At 34.4% G+C, this 23,873-nt stretch overlaps 1 protein-coding gene across 12 annotated transcripts in view; it reads right to left on the reverse strand.

The window, feature by feature from the left end:
* Positions 1 to 23,873, reverse strand: part of RTTN (rotatin) — a 195,732-nt gene that overhangs the window by 57,764 nt on the left and 114,095 nt on the right. For all 12 annotated transcript variants that reach the window (XR_004180103.1, XR_004180104.1, XM_031658898.1 and 9 more), the window contains 3 exons: positions 14,284 to 14,473; positions 12,834 to 12,922; positions 4,985 to 5,078 (listed from right to left, as the gene is read on the reverse strand). Coding sequence is in view for 10 of the 12 variants with exons in the window: in XM_031658898.1 (XP_031514758.1) it covers positions 4,985 to 5,078; positions 12,834 to 12,922; positions 14,284 to 14,473 (373 nt within the window). In the remaining 2 variants the exon portion in view is untranslated. The remainder of the gene's footprint in view (positions 1 to 4,984; positions 5,079 to 12,833; positions 12,923 to 14,283; positions 14,474 to 23,873) is intronic.

Consider the following 23,873-nt stretch of genomic DNA (forward strand, 5'->3'; position numbering starts at 1 on the left):
GGGTTATTTCACTTAACACAATGGCCTCCAGTTCCATCCTTGTTGCTGCAAATGACAGGACTTCATTCTTTTCTCTGTCTGAGTAATATTTCATTGTGTACATATATGGTTCATTTTCTTTATCCATTCATTTGCTGACAGAACTTAGACTAATTCCTTATCTTGGCTATTATGAATGGTGTTGTAATCAACATGGGAGTGCAGATATCTCGTCGATATGCTTTTTTTTTTTCTTTTGGATATATACTCAGCAGCTGGATTGCTGGATCAGAGAGGGTAGGTTCTATTTTTAGTTTTTGAGGAACCTGCATTCTGTTCTCCACAGTGGTTCCCAACAACACTGTATGAGAGCTCCCTTTTCTCCAAAATACTTTCAGACTTTAGAACAGTTAATAAGGTACCTGCACCTACATTAGTTAACACCTCCATTAACCTTTGAGCATTTCCCTTACTTTCTGGCACAGCAAGATGTTCCAGGTTCATCTTGTTCTTTCCTAGCCCAAGCTCTAAAATTGGATATTTGTTCCAAAGTGTCAATTCCCTAAAGTGGAGAACAGAGTTTGGAAAACAAGATTTGGGCACTAAATGTATACATTGCTATTTGGCGTGTCATTGTTTCTAAGCTAGAAAATGTGTGTGTATATATGTATGCATGCACATACGTACCCCTGGGCACATAAACATATATTTTTTCTATGAAATAAAAATCATTTGCATATAATTCCAGAATTTTGTGAGGCTGGGGCAGGAGGATCACTTCAGGCAAGGAGTTCAAGATCAGCCTGAGTAACATAGAGAAACCTTTCTCTACAAAAAGATTTAAAAATTAACCAGGCATGGTGGCACATTCCTTTAATCCTGGCTACTCAGGGGAGGAGGTGGGAGGATCGCTTCAGCCCAGGAGGTCGCAACTGCAGTGAACTATGATCACAGCACTGCACTCCAGCCTGGATGGCAGAGCGAGACCCCAACTCTTAAAAAACAAAATAATTGATTCATACTGAAAGCTCCAAATATAATCCAATACTCCAAATATAATCCAACATTAAACACCTTCCTCCTTCCATATTTGTAATTTCCCTTATGTGAAAGTAAAAAATCTGGCTTTCATTATCTACATACAATACATTTATTTATTTGCCTTGCCTTACAAACACATTAAGCAGTTTCGGAATTTCTAACTAATAATACTGCAAAAAATAAAACTAGTAACTAGAGTTCAATGCTTGGTTACAGTTCTTTTTGCCATTAGTCTGAGAACTAAAGTCCTAAGAATATGTCTGAGAGTTACTGGGGTTACTTCCTCTCTCACTTCAACGCTATTCATGTGAAATGTAACTGGATTAATTTGTTTGTATTCCATGTTATCGTTTCCCATTTTTGTTGATTTTATTTTTCTTTTCACCAAGTAAAACATACGTGGTTATAAAAGTCAACCTATACAAGAAAATACATGCAAAGAAGGGTCACTACCCCACCCCTCAATCTCTTCTACACTGTTCCCATTCTCTCTTATTTCCTACCTAACTCCCACCCATTCTCATAATTAATCTCATTCATTTCCAGCGGTGCCTTCCTGTTTTCTTTCTACACAAATAGATACATGTATTTTAAATTTCCCCTTCTTTCATATGCAAAAGTAGAAAACTGTAAATATCATAAACTATACATACTCTTTTATCATTGTGCTTCTTTCTTCACTTGACAATATTTCCTAAAATTTGTTCCATATCTGTTTGAAGATATCCTCCCTTCCTTTTTTTTTTTTTTTTTGAGAAAGGGTCTCACTGTGTTGCCCAGGCTAGAGTCTAGTGGTGCAATCATGACTCACTGAAGCCTCAAAGCCTGGGCTCAAGTGATCCTCCCACCTCAGCCTCCTGACTAGCTGAGACCACAGTGTGTACCACCATGCCCGGCTAATTTATTTTATATTTTGTAGCGATATGGTCTCACTATATTGGCCAGGCTGGTCTCAAACTCATGGCCCAAAGTGACCCTCCCACCTCAGCCTCCCAAAGTTCTAGGATTATAGGTGTGAGCTGCTGTGCCCAGCCCCCTCTTTCTAATAGCTGTAGTTCTCCATTGTTATTTTAAAAATAAATTTATAAATAATTTTATTATATGTTTATCATTATCTGTATATTGTTATACATTTATTAAAAACTATCCTTCTACTTACAGGCATTTGTGTTGTTTCTGTGTTTTATAATTACAAACAATGCTTGCTAAATTATCAAGTGCATATATATTTTTATATTGCTGGAGATAAATAAAAGAGAATTCCTAGAAGTGGAATTGTTTAATCAAAGGTAAATACATAGTTCTGTTATCTATTGCCAAATTCCCTTCCAAAATTATACTAATTTGCATTTTCTCTAACAATGTATGAAAGTGCTCATTTTCCACAGCCTCGCCAACAGAATGTACTGCCAATACTTAATTGTTGGCAATTTAATAAATAAAAAAGTATCTTCGGGTAGTATTAATTTGTATAATATTTATCCAAAGATAAAGGCTACTTTTAGGTCTTTTGTGAATTATCTTTTCATGTTTTCTGCTCACTTTTACATGCAGGTTTGTGTTCTTTTCCCCTCAAATATTACGCCTGTAATCCCAGCCATTTGGGAAGCTGAGGCAGGAGGATTACTTGAGTCCAGGCATTCGAGACTACAATGAGCTATGACCATGCCACTGCACTGCAGCCTGGGTGACAGAGCTAGACCCTGTCTCTTAAAAAATAATAATAAATCTTTGGAAATAAAAGTGGAAAAAATTCAATTGAGATAATTCTAATGAAAATTGTCCAAATGATTTCAAAGGAAATCTTTCAGTATTCATAAAATATGTATTACATATCTTCAGCACTTTCAGAGCAAGCATATAGAAATCTTTTTTGAATTTTTCCATAAAGACAGCTAATTCAGAATATAAATTGATATATCTTTTTTCAATTTTCTTGCTAATTTATTTTGTAAAACTAAGGAGGACATTTGATGCCCTGATATCTTATTTCCAGGTTTTGAAAAAAAAGAAATATACCTGACAGTGTCATATATCACCACAAAATTGTGAGGATTAATCCTCTGTTCATGCCTCCCCTTTCTGTGGGTATTCTTTCTTCTATATGCTTTCTTTTCTTTTTCTTTGGGTTTCTTTTTGGTCATATATATGTGCTGAAATGATTCGCAAACAGTGAAACTGCATAAATATACATTTAAAGCATACTATTTGTGGACGGGCATGGTGGCTCAGTCTGTAATTCCAGAACTTTGGGAGGCTAAGGCAGGTAGATCACCTGAGGTCAGGGGTTCGAGACCAGCCCGGGCAACATGGTGAAACCCAGGCTCTACAAAAAATACAAAAATTAGCCAGGTGTGGCACTGCACCTCTGTAATCCCAGCTACTCAGGAGGCTGAGGCAGAAGAATCACTTGAACCCAGGAGGCAGAGGCTGCAGTGAGCCAAGATCACACCACTGCACTCCAGCCTGGGCAAGAGAGTGACACTGCCTAAAAAAATAAAAATAAAAATAAAACTAATAAAATAAATTTAAAATCAAGAGTAATCCAAACAAAAAACAGAAAGCCTGTATGTCCACACAAATGCCTATACCACATGATGAATGGGAAAATGTAATATATACATACAATGGAACATTATTCGTCAATAAATAAATGAAGTTCTGATACATGCTAGAACATGGATGAACCTTGAAAACAGCACACTAAGTGAAAGAAGCCAGTCACACAAGACCACATGTTATATGATTCCATTTATACAAAATGTCCAAAACGGGCAAATCTATAAAGAAGGAAAGTAGATTAGTGATTCCGTAGAGTGCCAAGAATGGGGGAGACTAGGAGTGACTGATAACAGGTATAGGGTTTTTTTGCGGGATAATGGAAATGTCCTAAAATTGATCATGGTGACAGTTGCACAACTCTGAATATACTTAAAACCAATAAACTATACACTTTTAACAAGTGAATTATATGGTATCTGAATTATATCTCAATAAAGCTGTTATTAATAAGAATAAGGCAACATGCTTTTAGAGATAAATGTTCATGAAATTCATGATCAAATTTCATTTCATGCCCTATGTCCTTAGCCATTTAAATAAACTGAGTTTGCTCCTTTTGTTCTTAAGAAGATCAAATGAGTATTTTCTACAGTTAAATAATTTTATATAAAGTGAACGTGAATTACTAAAAACCAAAATGGAACACTGTTTAGGAAATTATTGGAAGAAATATTGTAAGGAAAGTTCAAAGTTTTAATTCAGCAAGTTTTTCTAAATGTTTTAGAAAGCATTCTTTCTGCATATACTTATATGTATGCCAGTGTTTAAAATTACTTTCTTTTTAGGTAGTATAGTCCTTTCAAGTCAGGCATTTAATGCTACTGAATAAGGCTTATATACTCTCTAGAATTAAAAAAAAAAAAAAGCAAAGTTGCAAATTTGAAGCACAGCAGGGTTGGAAGCAGTTCCCAGTACAAGGAGCAAAATTTATATATTGCCATTAATAAAAATAAGTCCCAAATTGTGTATTGCGCATTTCTAATAAAATAAAGACTCAATACATTTTACGTGCCTTTAAATGGAAGCACAGCCTTAGAAAATACTTAAGACCAGAATCTCTTTACTGTCAAGTGGATTACTTGTAGTAAAAGTGTTTTCTCAAAAGAAGGGAAAAAATTAAGTTATACCCATCAGTTCCCAAATTCAAATGTCAAATACCTATAAGAACCTAATAAGGAGCCATATGTGAAATGGGCTATTTATTTGATAGTCAAATTCCATTTATTAGTTAAGAGCATTTGTTTTATTAATTTCTGATATATTGGTTCTAAATGTATTTCGTAACGGTCTATAACTTATTTCATTAAAATTTTGTTCTTCAGACATTTACATTCAAAATATCTGTCTAGACCAAGTTGTCATTTTTCTTTTTGAAGGTAGAATGTCTTTGCTAAAAAGATACCTTGAGCCACAAACTGGTCATGGGAAGCTTCAGGCCCAAGTGTTGTTGACTGCACAAGTGGCTGAAATTCAGTACTCTCCAATGAAGGTGCCACCTATGAATCAGTAAATTAGTTTACTTATTAATGTTACAGTATGGAAAATGAAACACAGGCAACATACACACAAGATATCCTTAAACAAGGAGGTTGATAACAAAATTATACTAGTCAGGATAACTAGAAAAGATTCCATATCTTGGGAGTTACAGCAGTTTTTTTAAATGGCATTTCCACTTCTTCTTAAAGGAATTGTTACCATTTACATAAATCAGTAACTCAAAGAAGCAAAGCATTGACTTGAGGCCCATTTAGGAGTTTAAGGTTCCCATAAGGCCAATTCCCTCATTGCCCAAATGTTAGAAAGGCTAAAATATACCACCTTAACTATAATTCATTGTGATATTTTGCATTTCTTGATTCATAATAAAGATATTTTTAATGTTCCAAATGGCACACATAAATTTTAATAGTGCCTAAAAAATTAGAAGTATTAAAAGATTTTTCTCTACTTCATCTCATATCAAGGAAGAATACTAAAAAATTGTGCTAATATGCTGAGATTGCTTCAGAATACAACATTAAACATAACAAAATCTGTGGAAAGCAAGTACAATTTCACCTACAGGTTTATAACGAGCAGACCGACCTTCTAAGACTGAAAAAGCACAAAGCGATGTGTTTGGCACCTCTTAGATGAAAAACACTTACGTAGTGAGGTCAGGTAACTTTGCCTTACCATCAATTTCTCTTCTGTGAAATATTATGAAGTGCCCATACCTGAGTAGCCTCCATATCAATGCATGCAACACAACATTAGCTATCCATAGAAGTTATAAACCATCATTCCAGACTCAGATCCTATATAGCTCACAGTATTTGTACACTGATTGTGTATATATCTTAACACTTAGAGTACCTTAGAGTTACCATGATGAAATGAAAGCAAAAACTAAGGTTATTTTCATTTGCAGTTTCTAACAGTAAAGAGAATATAAATTTGAAGAAATTACTAAAATTGGAACATACAGTTTTTTTAATTCCCCTTTTAACTTGAGCCCTTGACTATCTTTCATCATATTAAGTAAGTATAACAGTCATGATGCCAAGGAATAAGTGAGAAAGCTGCAGATGTAAATGACGAGTTGATGGGTGCAGCAGACCAACATGGCACAAGTATACATATGTAACAAACCTGCACGTTATGCACATGTACCCTACAACTTAAAGTATAATAATAATAAATAAATTAAAAAAAAAAAATGAAAAAAAAAAAAATGTAAGTTAAGCACATAAAGTAATCTAAAAAGTAACTCTGGAAAAAAGTTCAGTCTAAATAAGTCAATCATAAACAAACATTAAATGCCTTATTTTATACAATATTAGATCCAGATACTAGGTAAAAATAACCTAAAGCTTGTTTGCTTTTAAAATTATATTTGCCTACAATTGGCAATGAGAGGTATGTGAAAAAATGTTCCTGTCAACAGATATCAAGACATTTACAGTTCTGTGAAGAAAATAATCCTATGCCAAGACTGCTAACACAAACTATGTACAAACTAATATATCTGGTTTCTGCCACAACTCTTTTGGTTGTATAAGAAAAGTTAAGGGGATAATGATGCTGAAATCATTCATCATTTCACTGAACATTCTTTCAATTGATAAAGACTCAAGAAGGCCTTATTAATGATATAAATAGAAGTAGGTACCTGGTTTGCAGTTTCAACGATCAGTGTGGAAAAAGAAAGCTTATAAGGTCCCACTAAATACGTGGCTCATTAGAAGAAAGCAAAGTTGTGATTCATGACAAAGGTCAGGCATGAATAAAGATGCGACTTTCCTTAGTATAGTCCACAGAAGGGATACACAAGCTTAGAAAAGATGCTTTTAGAAAGTACCTTATAGTTGCATTATAACTTACCCCACGTAGTTGGGGAAACACAATGATTGCTTTATATGGTGCTTTAAAATTGATTATAGATGATTTATATGTGGACTAGCCTCTATTTTTTAAGTTTGCTAAATTAACATTGTCATTTTAATACGTAAAAGCAAAAAAGTATTAAAGCAAATTGTCCCAGTTCTATGCTCAAATCCTTGATTAGAAATAATCTAGTATTTGGTTACATTTGATAAAGTACATCGATATATAAATATGTTACTTTTCACCTTAAAATCCAGGTAATAACTAGATAATTTCGGCATTCAAGTATTAGCTACTGGAAGGTACAGTATGAGCCTATGAAGCTATAGGTAGAAAAAGCCTGACCTACTCCACGTCCTCCTTTAGAGAAAAGACCACAAGTTAATGGATTTATCCGAGTTGAGACTGATTAGGATTCTCAGTCCAGGACTGCATTCATGACAGCATAAATGCGTTAAAATCAGAGCAAGTCCTCAGATGTACCTCTTCAGAAAGCTGGCCAGACTTCTTTGAGAGGAGAGGCTTGCTTCTTTCTCCCTGATCCCCTGTGTCCCCGTGGAACTTCAGCTAGACTAACTTCACCTGCCCCATCCCAGTGAAGGAAGAGGAACTGGCTTAGTTTAAGAGCAAACTGAGTCTGCTTAAGTCATCCCTTCCTGTCAAGCTTCTTGCTGCTCTCTACCTCACAGTAAGTAGGATAACTAGGGTTGTCCTCTTACAACAGCGAGAGTCTAATTCTTGTATCTATCACTCACTCAATTCATTAAAATGGGCTAAGGGCAAAATCACAATCTAGACTTTTCCCTCGCTTTCCCATCTGCCACATGACATATCCTGAGATCTTCAATGTATAATCCCTCGATAAGACAAAAAAGAACCCTGAATTTGAATATATTTCTAGCCTTATCACTTTACAGATATTACAAAAGACAACCCAAGCTTTTTAGAGCTGGTTGATGCTACTTTAAGGTAGTGTCGTCAAACAGACTCAGATTCATGTCATGGATGTTGCTAGGGGATAGGAGCTGGGGAAAAGGGGAGATGTCTGGTCAAACAGTATAAACTTTCAGATAAGGTGAGTATGTTCTGGGGATCTAATGTGTAGCACGGTGAATATGGTTAATAATACTGCACAGTCTACTTGAAATTTCTTAAGAGAGTAGATCGTAAGTGTTCTCGCCACAAAAAAAAAAGTGTTAACTCTAAGGTGACAGATGTGTTAACTAATTTGACTGTGGTAATCATTTCATCACATATACATATATCAAATAATCTCACTGTATATCTCAAATATATACAATTTTATTTGTCATTTTAGCTCAAAACTAGGGGAAAATAAAAAATAAAATGAACTCAAATCTTGCTTATAAAAACCAAAAAAAAAATTGTCTTCAGTGTGTTTGTAAGCAGATTTGGTAACTAAAGAAGGTTTCTAAATTACGCTTCAGTGTAAAATAAGCAGCTAAAATTAAGAAAGTCCCTTTGAAATCACTGAAAATAGCAAAGTCATTTGCCATATCCAAGTAGAATTGCAGTGTAAAAAACAATTTCTGTCATATAAGCAAAAATGCATCAATGTACAAAAGTGATTTTCTTTGTATCTGCCTTACAGAAACAAGTGATTTCACTGGACACTTTAACACTTTCTGGAAGTTAATTCAGAACTTGAATATTGTATTTGTCAAAATGATCTTATAATAGTTTCATCATCTTCCCTCAAAAGCAGTACTGGTGCCAAAACAGTTTATTTAATTGTTTTTAAAAAGGTACTAAGGGAGAAAATAAGGATTGTAGTGTGAAAAAAATAAAGTGCAAGTCTAGCCATGTTTTGAAAATTTGGAAAAATACAAGATATGAAGGGTTTCTAAGAGATTCTAAGTTCCATGTGTTCATTTTAACAAATAATACCTTTCTCTATATGCCCAAGAGCAGGAAAGCTTTGGCATGCTTCTTAATTTGTAATAATTAATTCTAACCAAATTATAACAAGAAGTTTAAATTATTTCAACTAATAGATTCACAATTCAAATGGATTATGTACAATATACTTAAAAAAAAGAAAGCTCAGAAAGTTCCTCTGAAGGAATGAGCAGAAGATAGACGATTCTTGCATGACTAACTGAAGGACCACTTAAAGAGACAGATTATCATCACAACATAGTCACAGTCCCTGTGCCGTCCTGTGTGTAACCTAAGTGCACAAATTTCCAAGAGCTTGTCTCATTTGTATTTTCCTCCTAACTAAATATACAAGGTTGTTAAGACTCTGGATAATCCACAGGTAGCTGAAATTTATTTAAACAGAGTATAACATTTTCTTTCTCTCTCCACCATCACACAAACTGCCACCTCCTCAAGTTTTCCTGGAGTCACCATGCTGCAGGTATTTATATGTCCTATCAGTGATGCCTATGTCAAAACTATTTTTCTTTTAGAAAGTCTTTTGGATCCATCCCTGCTTAAACTGTTCTCTGTCTACTCTTCCTTCTATAAAACAATTTTAACTACCACCAAATGAGTGTCAATAGGTTATTTCTGTCATATCAGTTGTCATGTTTCATGCCATTCCATGCTGCTGAAATATCGTTATGTCTTTATCTTTATGGCTATTATATCTTACCTCTTCAAACCCAAAAATCAATTCAGCTTTCTTAACTAACTCCTATCTGATTAGACAGGTCCTCAAACTTTAGCTTTCCATCCTACATTCTACTCCAAACAACCTCTTGCATTTTCTGGATGTTAATGCCTTCAGTACACACAACTTCACATTTAGTTACTTTCTAAAGCATACATATTTAAGTATGCTTTATGTTCTCAAGTAGACTTTCGTCATTTGTTAAGTGGTCACTGAATCCTAAAGAATATCTGAATCTTTTCAGCCCCTTGCAAATGTCTGTATGCACATAAAGGAGAAGGCGATAATATTTGAAAGCCCATTTCAGTTGCCACGTTCTACACAAAATCACTTTTCATTTCATCATTCCTTCTAAAGAAACCTCACTGTCCCTTGACTAGACCATCTTTTATGGGATCAATCAGATCTGGCTTTAGAGTGAAGGAAGAAGCAAACATACTTCTGGACTCAAAAGAATGGTCTACCAGTTACCATGCTAGGAACTTGAACAAGCATCCACTCCATGGAGTGCCCTAATTTCCTCTTTTGCAAAATAGTGGCAATGCTTTTCAGTTTTTTTAAGACTATGAAGTGTAAAAATTCTCTTTAAATGTTTAGAAAAACTAAAATCAGTTTTCTTTAAATCTGTGCTCCAGAAAAAGTTTGAAAGTATCACATATTTCACAAAGAAAGGCTCAAAAAGAAATTACATTTCCCACATATTTTATTTTGACAGCTGATAAATTTAAAAAAAATACAGACATAGTTCTGCTTAGGAACAACAGAAAAGACCAAATTTTGGTCATAAAGCTGTTGCTGCACGCAGGTGTGTAAGAGGCACAAACAGCTATCCATCTTGGATATAAATGTGATTTCAAGAAGAAAAACAACACCTAATGGCTGAATCCTCCTACCCCAGAGGAAGAGAACACCGAGTTCGATAGAGGCCACTCCTGAGGAAGCATTTACAAGGGTGATGCCCCCAAGCTAACAATGACACTCTGCTTACTCTATCTGCAGTTGATAAAACATACAGGACCCAACAATCCTTACAAAGCTTGCCAAACAACTGAACTAATATACGTTAGGTAACAGCACGGAAGTCCCTAACTTGGCATTAAGAGCACAAAATGGATAGTGACCCAGAAGCAGCATGCTGGATGACACAACCCAAATCAAAAGATGATGCTTTCCTTGGAAAGACAAAATGGAAAAACCAGTCAACCAACCAATAAAATATTGCATTTTTTTTCTCAATTCTGAGATACACAAAACAAAGATATAAATAAGTAGATACGCTGATTAATAAGATTTACATCCACTCAACTCACACCTCAATTTGTAACTTCAACATTTTCTTATACATAAGAAAGTACGACTTGGTCTAAGTACTGACAGCTTTGGTTTAAAGTAATAATGTCATAATGAAAACACTCTCCAGATTTTTCTCCTGTTGGGACAAAGATACACATCATCTTGGGCATGGTAAAGAAAATATAACAACTAGTAGAAATAGGGTACTAAGACTATTTTTGTAAATCAAAGTCACCCACTCTAAAAATTCTGTTTGAAATCCCCCAAAAAAGAAAGTAAAAAGTAGACTCTGTAAAAATTCTAACAGAATATAATAGTCTTTAAGGAAAATAATAAGAAATAAATTTTACACATATTACAAAATTCTTAAAAAAAAAACAACAAAAGATTCCATTGGTATATATTTCTAAAAGTCTGTGTTACATCCAAACACAAACAAGTTAAAGACCTTAACTTTAATTGGGGTGCTTCTTTCTTTAATAATGACAATAAATAACATATTTCCAAATTTTCTCAGAGAATCTAGTATTCTAACCTGAAAGATTTACGTATTATTATAAAATAGAGAAATTCAAAAGGTTGATATGCTTTTGCTTTTTGTATTTAGGTTTTCTTGTATAGGATAAATACAAATTGAGTGCTAACCACAAAACAGCTAAGATAACTCAAAGTTAATTACAGCAATTATTGTTTACTGAGTACCTACTAGAAGCAAAAAACTGAAGTAGGTATCAAAATTTCAAGGCTAGTCTATAGCCCTTTTGACAAATAGGCTAACCAAACAAAATTTACTTTTAAGCACACATTCATGCTGTCCTCCTATGAACTAAATAACCAATTAATAAAATTCACTCTGGCATTTATCATATTATTGCTCTTGTTGAGACAAAGGTACACACTATCTCCACCTTGGAAAGGAAAGCATGACATCTAGTGGAACTCAGGTAATTATCTTACTTTTCCATATGAAGGTCCAATGTAGCACTAAACACAAATACTTCTCTTGAATCTAGGGGAAAAAAGACTTAAAACTGTAGCAAAAAGTATCAGTCTTTTGAGAAACTAGGAGATAGATTAAACATAATCTTTACATTATAATGTCTGTATAATAATTATTATTCTCATATTATTTTTGTTCCTGGAAACAGGTGCATCAAAGCTTTGCCTTCCTGATATGTTGTATAACACAGTAATTATTCCAAAAAACACTTTAAAATTAAAGGTAATGTTTCCCAGTTGAGAATAAATGATTCTGTATGTTTGTAAATAACTGAAACCTAGTATCAATCATTCCTTATAAATACCCAGTGTTTCAAACTTGTCTGCAAAAAAAGCAACTAATGCATGAATGAAAGGGGAAGGAAAGAAGGCATGCAGACAGGCATATATAAATGTCAGGTATTCCAGATAAACTTCTATGTGATGCAAGTATTTAGAAGTGTGTTTAAAGTTGTCAGTACCACACTAGAATCATTTGAATGTTCTTCATATTGCCCTGCCCTTAGGCACAATTTCAGGGTAATCAACCATTTTTAATCATGTGGGATTTGTTCTCTTCTAATACTAATGATAAACACATTTTCACACTTTTGTACTATCAAAAAAGGTAGGAAAGAAAGGTTGAAAATTCTCAACTAAAGGGATACTCAGTGTAGCTATACTGGAGCAAGGCACACCCTGGTTCAAACTCCAGTTCTGCTCCCTATAGCACTAATGATCACAGAGTTTCTTTACTTCAGAGTGGCTTGAGCACACAGAAAAGCAAGAGAAGTATCTATGATGTACGGCTGGTGTGCAGGTTGAATACAATAATTTAGCAAAATTCTGCAGGCAGCACTTCGAATAAATCACAGCTGTTATAACCTTACACTTTGTATTCTCTCTCCCACTACGCAAATTCAAATTTTTTCAGAGATTCAAAATGAAGGACGTATGCATTCTTTGCAAGTACCGTTGTTTCTGAGGTGGAGAGAGAACTCGGATCTCGATCCTGACATGTCCTAGATGGGGCCCTCCAAAACTTGAATGAGTCATCTAAACCTGCAACAACGAGAAAACTGTTAACATGGACACCCTCCTGGGAACTGTAACAATTAACTAAAAGAGTACTCATTACAGGACACCAATTCAAAACTAAAGAAAGAAAAAACTTATATGGATCTGGCTTCTGAGATAGACCATTATTAAAAAAAAAACAAAACCAAATCTAAGGAAAGAGGTTTTTTAATGTACATAAGAATCACTGAGAGCTTGCTAAGGCAGCTGCTTCAGCCCCAGTCCCAGAGGCTCCAATACCCCAGCTCAGAGTGGAAGCCCTGAGCGTGCACTTCTAACAAGTTCACAGAAGAGGCCAATGCTGTTAGTTTAAGGGCCATGCTCTGAGTAACTGATTCAGAGAAATCTAAACAATTAAGTAAGTCACTGTTCTAAGAGGGATATTTAAAATGTTCAAAACTTCATCAAATCTCATTTTCTTGATTCCTCCAAGAACTAAACAGAAAAGTGAATCATAAATTCACACTTAACAATTTGGGGATAAAGGAACTTCATGTCTTCAACTTACTCTTAAATGGCTCAGAAGGAATATATATAGATCATACATATCTGTTTATTTATACACACACACACACACGTGGTAGGATGTAAATACAGTAAAATGTTAAGATTTGAGAAATTTTTTGTTCTATTCCTGAAGGTTTTCTGTAAGTTTGAAACTATGGCAAGATTCTAAAAAATTATTATAAAAATGAATTTAAAAATAAAAGCTATTTATATTATTAAATTACTATTTATTATGAGATATAATTATTTTTATGTGCTCAGATCTTATACTTGGCAAATCTATGAGAACCTACAAACAAAAGGAATAAAAAGGTTTCAGGAAACTATTGTGACAAATAAGTAACATACTAAAATAAATAACTTTTTGATACATGAGCAAAATGAATTAGAACATGTAGTGGGAAAAAGTCTCATTTATAAGAAGGATGAAAAAACTGTACATTGTCTAGAAGTGAAAGTTCCAAAAAAGTTTAAGACATTAATAGAGAAAGAAACTATAAAACTGTACTGATGGGCATAACATAACTTATAAAATATTAATAAGATGTCAAAAATAATTTCCATGAAGAATTTATAATACAGAAAAATGCTTGCAGAATATTCAGTGAAAGAAAGAAATACAAAAATGTACATAAGATATAAACATAATCACATAAAACAAACAAAGGCTAGACAGAGAGAAAAGACCGGAAGAAAACACCTCTCCGGGCGGTGGAACTGGAAATGAATGTTTTCCCCATATACTTTCACTTTTCAAATTTTGAAAACAAATACATGTATTTTTAAGTTTTTAAAAGTTACATATTACAAAAATAAAAATATAAAGGTATTGTACTTACCATTTAAATCACTGCCTTCTAAATTTCTATCAAAAGCAGAAAAATTCAAATCAAACATACACCGTCCTAGGTAACAATGTTTTACCATCTGATTCAAATGTTCATAAAAATGGCAATGATATAAAAGAGCCTGAAGGGCAGGTTTTCCAATGAGCGATAGGCCAGAGTCCTCATCATGGACACAGGGCCCCTGTAGGAAAAGAAGGAAAGAAGGAGACACTGATTTATCCAACAATTTCATTAAAAAGATCCATTGTCTCCTCTTGAGAAAACGAATGGGTCCCAGATACTCCCATCTCCTTCCACTCTGTTTTTGTCCTTACAAAACAGAGTTTTCATAACTATAGCAGCCTGACCTAGGACAAATTCTTCCATAATACTCTAGGTCTTTGCTGCCTAAACACTCCCGTGAAGGGACAAAGCTGATCTCTCTCTCGAGGGGCCATTTCATTTAAAATGTTTCTATGGAATGATCAGCTTTAACCAAGAAATCATATACTTGAGCCAAAAACACAACAAAAGCAGTATTTTTCAACCTACATATAATAGTAAAATAATAGGTGTTAAAATATATGAAATAAGGTAGTTTATATATTATGTTCAGAATTATTTTTTATACCTATCACTAAGCCAGGTAAAATACAAAGGTCCATCAATACCCATATGGCAAAACCTGCCACATTACTTCCCACTGAATTAATCCTGACAAGGAAAAAAAACACACATGTACATACACACACACACACACACACACACACACGAACTGCCACCAGGAGGCTGAAAAGAATCTGCTATTACACAATTTTTCTCCTTGCATTTTTCCCAAACAATTTTTTGCACTGTCACTTACTACTTTTCCTGGAATATCTAATAGCAAAAAGCAACCAATGAGGATAGGTTTGAAGTTTGCAAATAATCCTATCATCAGTTTATAAGTATTTCTGTTTTCTAGGAAATTATAATAAAGTTAAGATTTTAAAACAGGCCATAAGAGAGAGCAAAGTAAAAGACAGCAAAGAAATCTAAGAGCCAACAGGAAAGATATGTTCAAAACATATTCCAAGTTGACCTCTAACCATAAGATGTGTGTGTGTCTCTTCTCTCACCCTCCCCATCACCAAGAGAAGATGAACATTTTAACTTACTCTTCAGGAAGGTAAAGGAATTCACAAGTTAAAGGCATAATTACACTAACAAGGTTATTTCTATTCACACTTCTTTTTAAGGACATTTATATACATCATTATAAATTAAACCTCTTACTTCAATATTCAATGTCTTTTATGACTAGGAAGTTGTTATTGCTGTGTTGTAATAAATCTACCAACACTGTGAGCTTACTCTTCCTAAACAGAGCAATTTATATAAGAAATAAGACTATTGTAAAGAACAGCCAGCACATGGTGGTCACTGTTGTTATTTTAAATGTAGAGGTCTAGAAGAATCAGGTAAAAGAGAGAGAAATACAAAGAGAATGGGGTTATGTGGCTCCTGTGTATTAACCAAGGTATATGTTACAGGTACTGGCGCCCTTTAATGCATTGCCTTGTTTTATTATATAGAATGAAGTATTCACCCAAAATCACAGAGTCAATCTTAACATTCACAGTTTTAAGAAATTCTATCTTTTAGGCAAGTTATAACATACTTAAAATGTATAAAACATGCCAAACACCCAAGAGATCTGCAATGAACTGCTTAACATCACAAATTAGAGCCCTTGTTGTAATAACACAGGGAAGGAATTAACAAGACAAGAATTGTAGTTTAACTAAGTTCACTAGCTTCACTCCATTTAAAAAGTTCAATAAATCAAAAGTGATTAATCAAAGTTGTACAAAAACTATTTTTCAAAATATATTTTATAATGATACACAGAACCACTTAAAAATATTTTGCAATACAGATTATATAAAAGTACCCAATTTTTCTTACTTTTGCAAAATTAGGTCTACATGAATGCTTCCTCTATCAGTTACCACAAGCCCAAATTTGCAAAAGTTTAATGAAGATAGAGAAGAGAATGTGAGCTGTATAAATCTTGAAAACAGAAAAAAACGAGCATTTACAGCTCTCTGAGAGCTCTTAAATCTGCTGATTCTTTATTCTGTTCAAGGCCTACTGAGGCTGATGGCTACACCATCTGTTAGGAAGACAAGAGTTACAAACCCACTGTCTTCTAAAATCCAACATTTCTTTAGTTTTTAAGTATTTTAGAAGTGAGAAGTTATACATGTAAATATGATATTAGAACTTCTGTAATTATTCTCTAAATATGTAAAATTGTCACAGTCATAAAGAACCTAGTTCAATCATATTTTCCCTTCAATAAATTAAAATTTCATTTTCTAGTTCCTATTAATATAAACACAGACTTAGAAAATACAGATAACAAAGAAAGTCATAATAAGAGACACAAACATATAACTAAATCTATCTAATAAAGTTTAGAATCTGTTCTATTTTTCCTGTTTATAAATCATGGTAAAAATTATTTAGCCTACCAAGATTGAAGAAGCTAATTTAGCTTATGAACAAAAGATTTAATATCATAGAAAATGGTACAAAAAGGTTTGATATGGAAATACAAAAGGAAATAGAGAAAATAAAATCACGAGGCCTAATAAGGGACTTACGATTTCTGGAAAGATAAAATACAACACAACAAAAGGAAAATTCATCTTAAAAGAAATAAATATGAAAAGATTTGACAGAGCCAAAAAATATACAGAAGATCCAAATCTTCAAATTATGGAGCTTAATAAATATCAAGCAAGAAAAATGGAAAAAAAGATACATAATAAAAAAAATTCTAAAACATTGAGGATAAAGAGATGATAATGAAAGAAAACATCAGCCATACAGAAGTAAAAAGAGATGAAAATTCAACTTCTCATCAATAGCACTGGATGCTAGAATACAGTGAAGCAAAATTCTTGGGAGGAATAATTTTCACCAAACATATGGTAACTAACCACACTATCAATCCAGTGCAATTTAAAGATACTTTCAAATATGCAAGAACTTGTGATATTTATCTCTCATGCACTTGTTACTAGGTACCAGTACAATCATTTTGAGAATTATGACTAGGAAAAGAAGTTCTAACAGAAGAGAAAGGATGATTAAGAGCTTAGAAAAACTGAAGACATGAGACATGATATGGACCCACAATATAAGAGAAAACAATCAGGAACCTCAAGGGAAAATAAATCACCCAAATCAATTTTTAAATTATATTTTTTATATATACATATATACACACATATACACGTATATGTGTACATATAAATGTATACATACATACAAACACCAGAAAACTTTTCCTCCGAGTATTAGATGAGTTGGTCCTGGAAGTAGAGATAAGAAAGTGTAATCACAGTCCACTAAGTGGCTCTGTAGTGAGTTATGGTTTTCAACTTTTAGAAGCAACCTACAGATAAAACTGAGACTGCAGGTGAGAATGTAAACCTAATCAACCCTCACAAAGCAAAAGTAAAAATAAAACTATTAAAGATGAGTATTAGAATTGGAAGAGGAAAGACTGAAGAAAGGACAGGTACATCTCAGCCATGTCTTATTCATCTCCAAATGGGTTGGGGTCAAAAGATATGATGCGTGGGTAACAAAACCAGGAAGAGCAAGTGTGACCTGTGGAGAAATAAGAGCAGTAATACCACTATGGTACTGTGAGATACTGTGGTATCTGCAGGAAATTGTGTACATTAGCTAAATCCTTAGGTACTAAGTAGTATATGAATAAATATATTATTGCAAACATGCTATTTAGATATACAGAGGTAACTTCCTGAAGAATTAAAATCAGAGGTAAAACTGTCTCAGTGAATGGAGAGGGATACTGAATCTCACTATAAGCTCTATTAGCTTTTTTAAACATATGTATTTATTAGTTGAAAAAAATGTTCTTCTAATAAGTTCAATTAGTGCATTCAAAATATTTTTGAACTGCTCAAAACAAAACCAAGTAATCTGAAATACGCACATATCACATAAAAACTATTTTATTTTTTATTTAACTAAGCATTAAGCCTGAATCCCCATTCTCTACACTTATTAAGAGAGCTTTATAATGGAGCCAAGCCCAGGATATGCACAAAAGACGGGCAGACTCAAGCTTTCACAGATAACTAGTGGTTCAAGGGCCAGAACAATGAAGTCTTTCATGCACACACTAGGCTTTGCTCCATACATCCATCAGTAATTGATGGGGTTATCTTCTAGCATAGTGGGGAAATTAGCACAATCAGGTCTAATCTCTGTCTCAAGATGCCTATATCGTCACTAGCCTTGCCCTCAGGTGAGTTCTGGGTCTGCCAGATCATCTGCTGAATTGCCAGGGAGAGCTGAGAAGGAAAGTAAGAAAGCTCTTCAAATTACCAGAATGCCATTATAAACACATTTACAAAGAAAACTGCAAATTAATTATGTCATATCAAGCTCCAATTGATTTGAAAACATCTTTATCAAGAATGCAATAAATTAGAATATTAATTTTAAAACACATATTATACTCCTAGTGTCAGTGCTAACATACCCATTAGCTATAATTGAAAAGGAACTAGAAGCAAAGAATAACATTTAAGAAGAGATATTTTCAAGAAGAAAAATGAACTATTTTGATATATAACAAAAATGCTATAATATAATCCAAAGACTATAAAAAATGACCCTAAATACATTAGAAATCTGAAACTACATGTAAAATATGAACATCATTACAATGATATCAGTTAACCAAGTACCCATTGTCTTCTGGAAATACTCATGAAGCTTCATAATGAACATAATAAAAGATAAAAATCATACATATTAATCATATCAAATATCAAAATAATATATAACTATAAATGAGTTGACTATTTAAAACATATACACAGACAATTACTAGCTTTGTTCACTGACAAGATATAGAAGCAATGACACCCCAAGAACAATGAATACATCTAGAACCCAGATCTTGGTTTCTAAATACCATTCTCCATGAAAAGAAATCAGAGCCCTTGGAGCAAGTATCTAATTCCAGGATGGGGCTGGGACAGTCTAGAACACTTTGCTGTACCAGAAAGTAAGGAAATGGCTCAAATGTTGATAAAGACACAAGAACCAAAATGAAGAAACTCCCCCTGGCCAAAGCTAGAATGATTTGAACATTAAAACAAATAATGATAGAAACAGATTATAGCCCATTAAACAAACTTAAGAATCTTGAGTCCATGCTGGTGTAAATAAGTGACTCACTAAATAAGCAAGGAAGAACGAAAAGTTCTTCCTTACAGTAGCATGTAATAAACATAGAAATAAATGATGGAATTAGAAAATCATTTGGCAACAATTCTGTAATAACTGTTTCAGATAAGAATCATGAATGGAATTTAAAACTAGGAAAACAGTGTGGAGATTCCTTAAATAACTAAAAGTAGAACTACCAGTGTGATCCAGCAATCCCACTACTGGATATCTACCCAGAGGAAAAGAAGTCATTATACAAAAAAGATACTAGCACACACGTTTATAGCAGCACAATTTGTAATTGCAAAAACGTAGAACCAATTCAAATGCCCATCAATCAATGAGTGGATAAAGAAACTATGGTGTGTGTGTGTGTGTGTGTGTGTGTGTGTGTATGTGACACCACACAACACAGTTGGCAGCGTGCACGCGTGCGCACACACACACACACAATGGAATACTACTCAGCCATAAAAAGGAATGAATTAATGGTATTTGCAGTGGTCTGAATGAGAGTGGAGACTATTATTCTAATGAAGAAACTCAGAAATGGAAAACCAAACATCCTATGTTCTCACTCAGAAGTGGGAGCTAAGCTATGAGAATGCAAGGGCATAAGAATGACACAATGGACTTTGGGGACTTGGGGGGAAAAGGGTGGGAATGGGGTGAGGGATAAAAGATACAAACTGTGTGCAGTGTACATTGCTCAGGTGATGGGTGCACCAAAATCTCACAAATCACCACTAAAGAATTTACTCATGTAACCAAACACCATTTGTTCCCCAATAACCTATGGAAAAAATAAATAAAACAAAACAAAAAACTAGTGAAAGAAAGTTTGATGAGAAACAGATATTTACAGTCTCAGAGCACCTCCTTCCAAAAGAAAAAACTGTAACTTTACAAAGGACAAAAACAAGCAGATTCTATCTCTACTAAGTAATCAAAGTTAATATCGCCAACAAAGGGAAAGAGCAATATAATATCTCTTGACACGATGCACTGAGAACCCATCACTCCTATGGTTTTTCTGCCAAAAATGCATAACTCAAATGTAAACCTGGGGAAAAGGACAAATCTAATTGAATGATATTACAAAAAATAAGTAGCCTGCATTCTTCAAATACGTTAAGATCATAAATATTTAAGATTTTGAAACTATTTCAAATGAACAAAAGCAAATATGTAAGACAAGTATTTGCAATGTGTATTCCTGAATTGGATCTTGGATCCAGGATTGGATTTTTCTTCTTCTTTTTTTTTCTTTTGGCTATAAAACACCGCAGTGGGACAACTGAAAAACATTGAGTGATCTCCTAATTTTGATAATTATTATTGTGATTATGTAAGAGGATATCCTTATATTTAGGAAATCCACATTTAAGTGTTCAGAGGAAAAGAAGCATTATGTCTACAACTATCAAACAGTTTAAAAAGAAGACACTAGAGAGAGGTGAAGTAAATGTGTAAAATAACATTTGGGGAATCTGGGTGGAGTATATAAAAATTGTATTGTTTCACAAATTTCCTATAAATCTGTTTTTTTTTTTTTCAAAATAAAGTTTAAAAAGTCTATGTACCAATTCAAAGTCCTATCACAAACATGGAAAGTAACTGAAGCATGAACAAGTTTATTTAAAATCACAAACTGACAACCCGTTACGTTATTTAAGTGCATGACATTACCTTTTACATTTAAATGTGAGATCATTTTCAAGTGGAAAGAACTTAAATATTACTAAAATTATGCATAAGCTACCATCATCATGCATAAAATAATTACAACAAGGTTTCCTGGGTACATGTCATCCCCTATTAGGCCATAAGCCCAAGAGTACTAAATTGGATTATCTATGAATCTCCAATATTTAGACACTCAACAAATGTTTACAGAAATGAACTGAGACAAATTACATCAATGATCCATCTCTAATCAATAGATTTCTTGTTATAATCAACTCTAAAATTGGTTGTTAAAGTTTCAGGGATACGGATTTGTGACACTACTCTTCAAAGTAAACCCAGTTATGAAACCATCCACATTCAGGAGTCCTAACTCCTAGTCAGACTCTGGGAAACTGGTCTGAAAACCACTGGACAGTTGGGAGCCACAATACAGTTTCGTGTCAATTGAATACTGGCTCTGTTTTCTCTCCTTGACAGAGAATGTAGGATGTAGGGTTTTTGTTTTTAGAGACAGGGTTTTGTTCTGTCACCTAGGCTGCAGCACAGTGACACAATCATAGCTTACTGTGGCCTCAAACTCCTGGGCTCGAGCAATCCTCCAGCCTCAGTCTCCTGAGTAGCTAGGGACTAGAGGTGTGTGCCACCACTTCAGGCTAATTTTAAAAAAATTTTTTTTTTTTTTTTTTTTTTTTTTTTTTTAGAGATGGGGTCTCACTATGTTGCCCAGGCTAGTCTCAAACTCCTGGGCTCAAGTGATCCTCTCACCTCAGCCTCCCAAGTGTTGGGATTACAGACATGAGCCACCACGTCCAGCTGGGATGTAGCTTTGAATGAGGCTGAGTTTGACTCAAGAACAAGACCAATGTTTATAAATATCCCTCTGAAAAGTTAGTGTCCTGAATATAAAAGAGCTATGATACACCAATACAGCAGGAACTGGGTTCTCATATCCAGCAGGGGGCTGGTATCAAGGCCCCTGGTAGAAGTGCTGGATGCCAAAGGAAGCCAGGCCGAGATACTTCATCTGCTCCCCCTCTTGGTGACCACCCCACTTGCAGTATGCTTCTGCATCCATGGAAAAATAAAAGGGGAATTATGCTACAAAAATTAAGGTTTATTTCTAACTGTATTTACTTACGATATTAAGAACAAAAGGGTAACTCAAATGTTTCGCACATTTTAATGAATCAGTCAAGACAGAGCACTCACTTTCTCTGTGGTAGGGGTTGGGAGAAACATTTTTAAAAATATAAAAAATGTAGCCCTGTCAGAAACAAACATTCTACATAGAAAGATTAAGTTAAATGGTAAGAAATAATGCAAATATGGAAAATAATTTAGTGGTAAGACATTAAATGTTAGTGTCTTTAAAAGGAGGATTAAAATGGGAACTGCAGTGGTTGGTAAAATTATTTAATACTTTAAAAAATTAAATTTGGGCCGGGCGCGGTGGCTCAAGCCTGTAATCCCAGCACTTTGGGAGGCCGAGACGGGCGGATCACAAGGTCAGGAGATTGAGACCATCCTGGCTAACACGGCGAAACCCCGTCTCTACTAAAAACACAAAAAATTAGCCGGGCGTGGTGGCGGCGCCTGTGGTCCCAGCTACTCGGGAGGCTGAGGCAGGAGAATAGCAGGAACCCGGGAGGCGGAGCTTGCAGTGAGCTGAGATCTGGCCACTGCACTCCAGCCTGGGCGACAGAGCGAGACTCCGTCTCAAAAAAAAAAAAAAAAAAAAAATTAAATTTGTTTTAAATTATTTACTTCCCATCTCATCCAAGAAAAGATTTAAGGACCATTACAAGAAAAGGTCAATTGTAACATGATAGTAAATGCATACTAGGGATAAAAGAAAGAAAAAAAGCCAGAGATATGAAAAAAGTGCAACCATGAATAAAGCTTAGAAGGTAAGCTGGGTGTGGCAGCACACACCTGGGGCCCCAGCTACTCAGGAGGCTGAGGCAAGCATATTGCTCAAGCCCAGGAATTCAAGGCCAGCCTGGACAACACAGTGAGATCCCATCTTTTTTTTTTTTTTTCTAAGTACATACAGAAAAAGTCACAATTGATAAAAAAGGCTCTACTTTCTGGCGTCTAACAATAAAAGGGAAACTCGGCTATAAAATCATTCATAATTTATATATGCATATTACTACTACTAACAAGTACAACAATTCTAGATCATGACATGAAGCAGGAATTTATGCTAGTGTGCAGGGGAAGGAGAGGAAAAGGAGTAGTAATTATAAAGAGAATGCTTCAGAAAGCCTATGAAACAAGAGCACTAGCAGGCAAGAAAACAAAGTGCAAAGCAATAGAAGCAATTCTCTTTGTTAAAAAAAAAAAAATCAAATATTTACCTCAACCAAAATAAAATTTTAACAAGGCTCCTAAACGTGCTGCTTCATGCTATATCCTCCAAAATACTATGAAAGGTACACCAAAATAAGTAAATGAAACATTTTGTTGAATAAGATTATTATTCATAATTCCACCAAAGACTGTGAATTTTAAAATACTGGCTACGTGGCCCCTTTTTCATGGTTGCAAAAAACTATGTGCCCCACTAGCTGCACCCAGAGACAACCGTCTTGCTCCCTTCTTGCAGCAGCTGTTTCTACTTTGGAATTTCAGACCCCACTAAACTTTCT

The sequence above is a fragment of the Papio anubis genome, chromosome 19 (assembly GCF_008728515.1).
Source record: "Papio anubis isolate 15944 chromosome 19, Panubis1.0, whole genome shotgun sequence".
NCBI classification, from domain to species: Eukaryota; Metazoa; Chordata; class Mammalia; order Primates; family Cercopithecidae; genus Papio; species Papio anubis.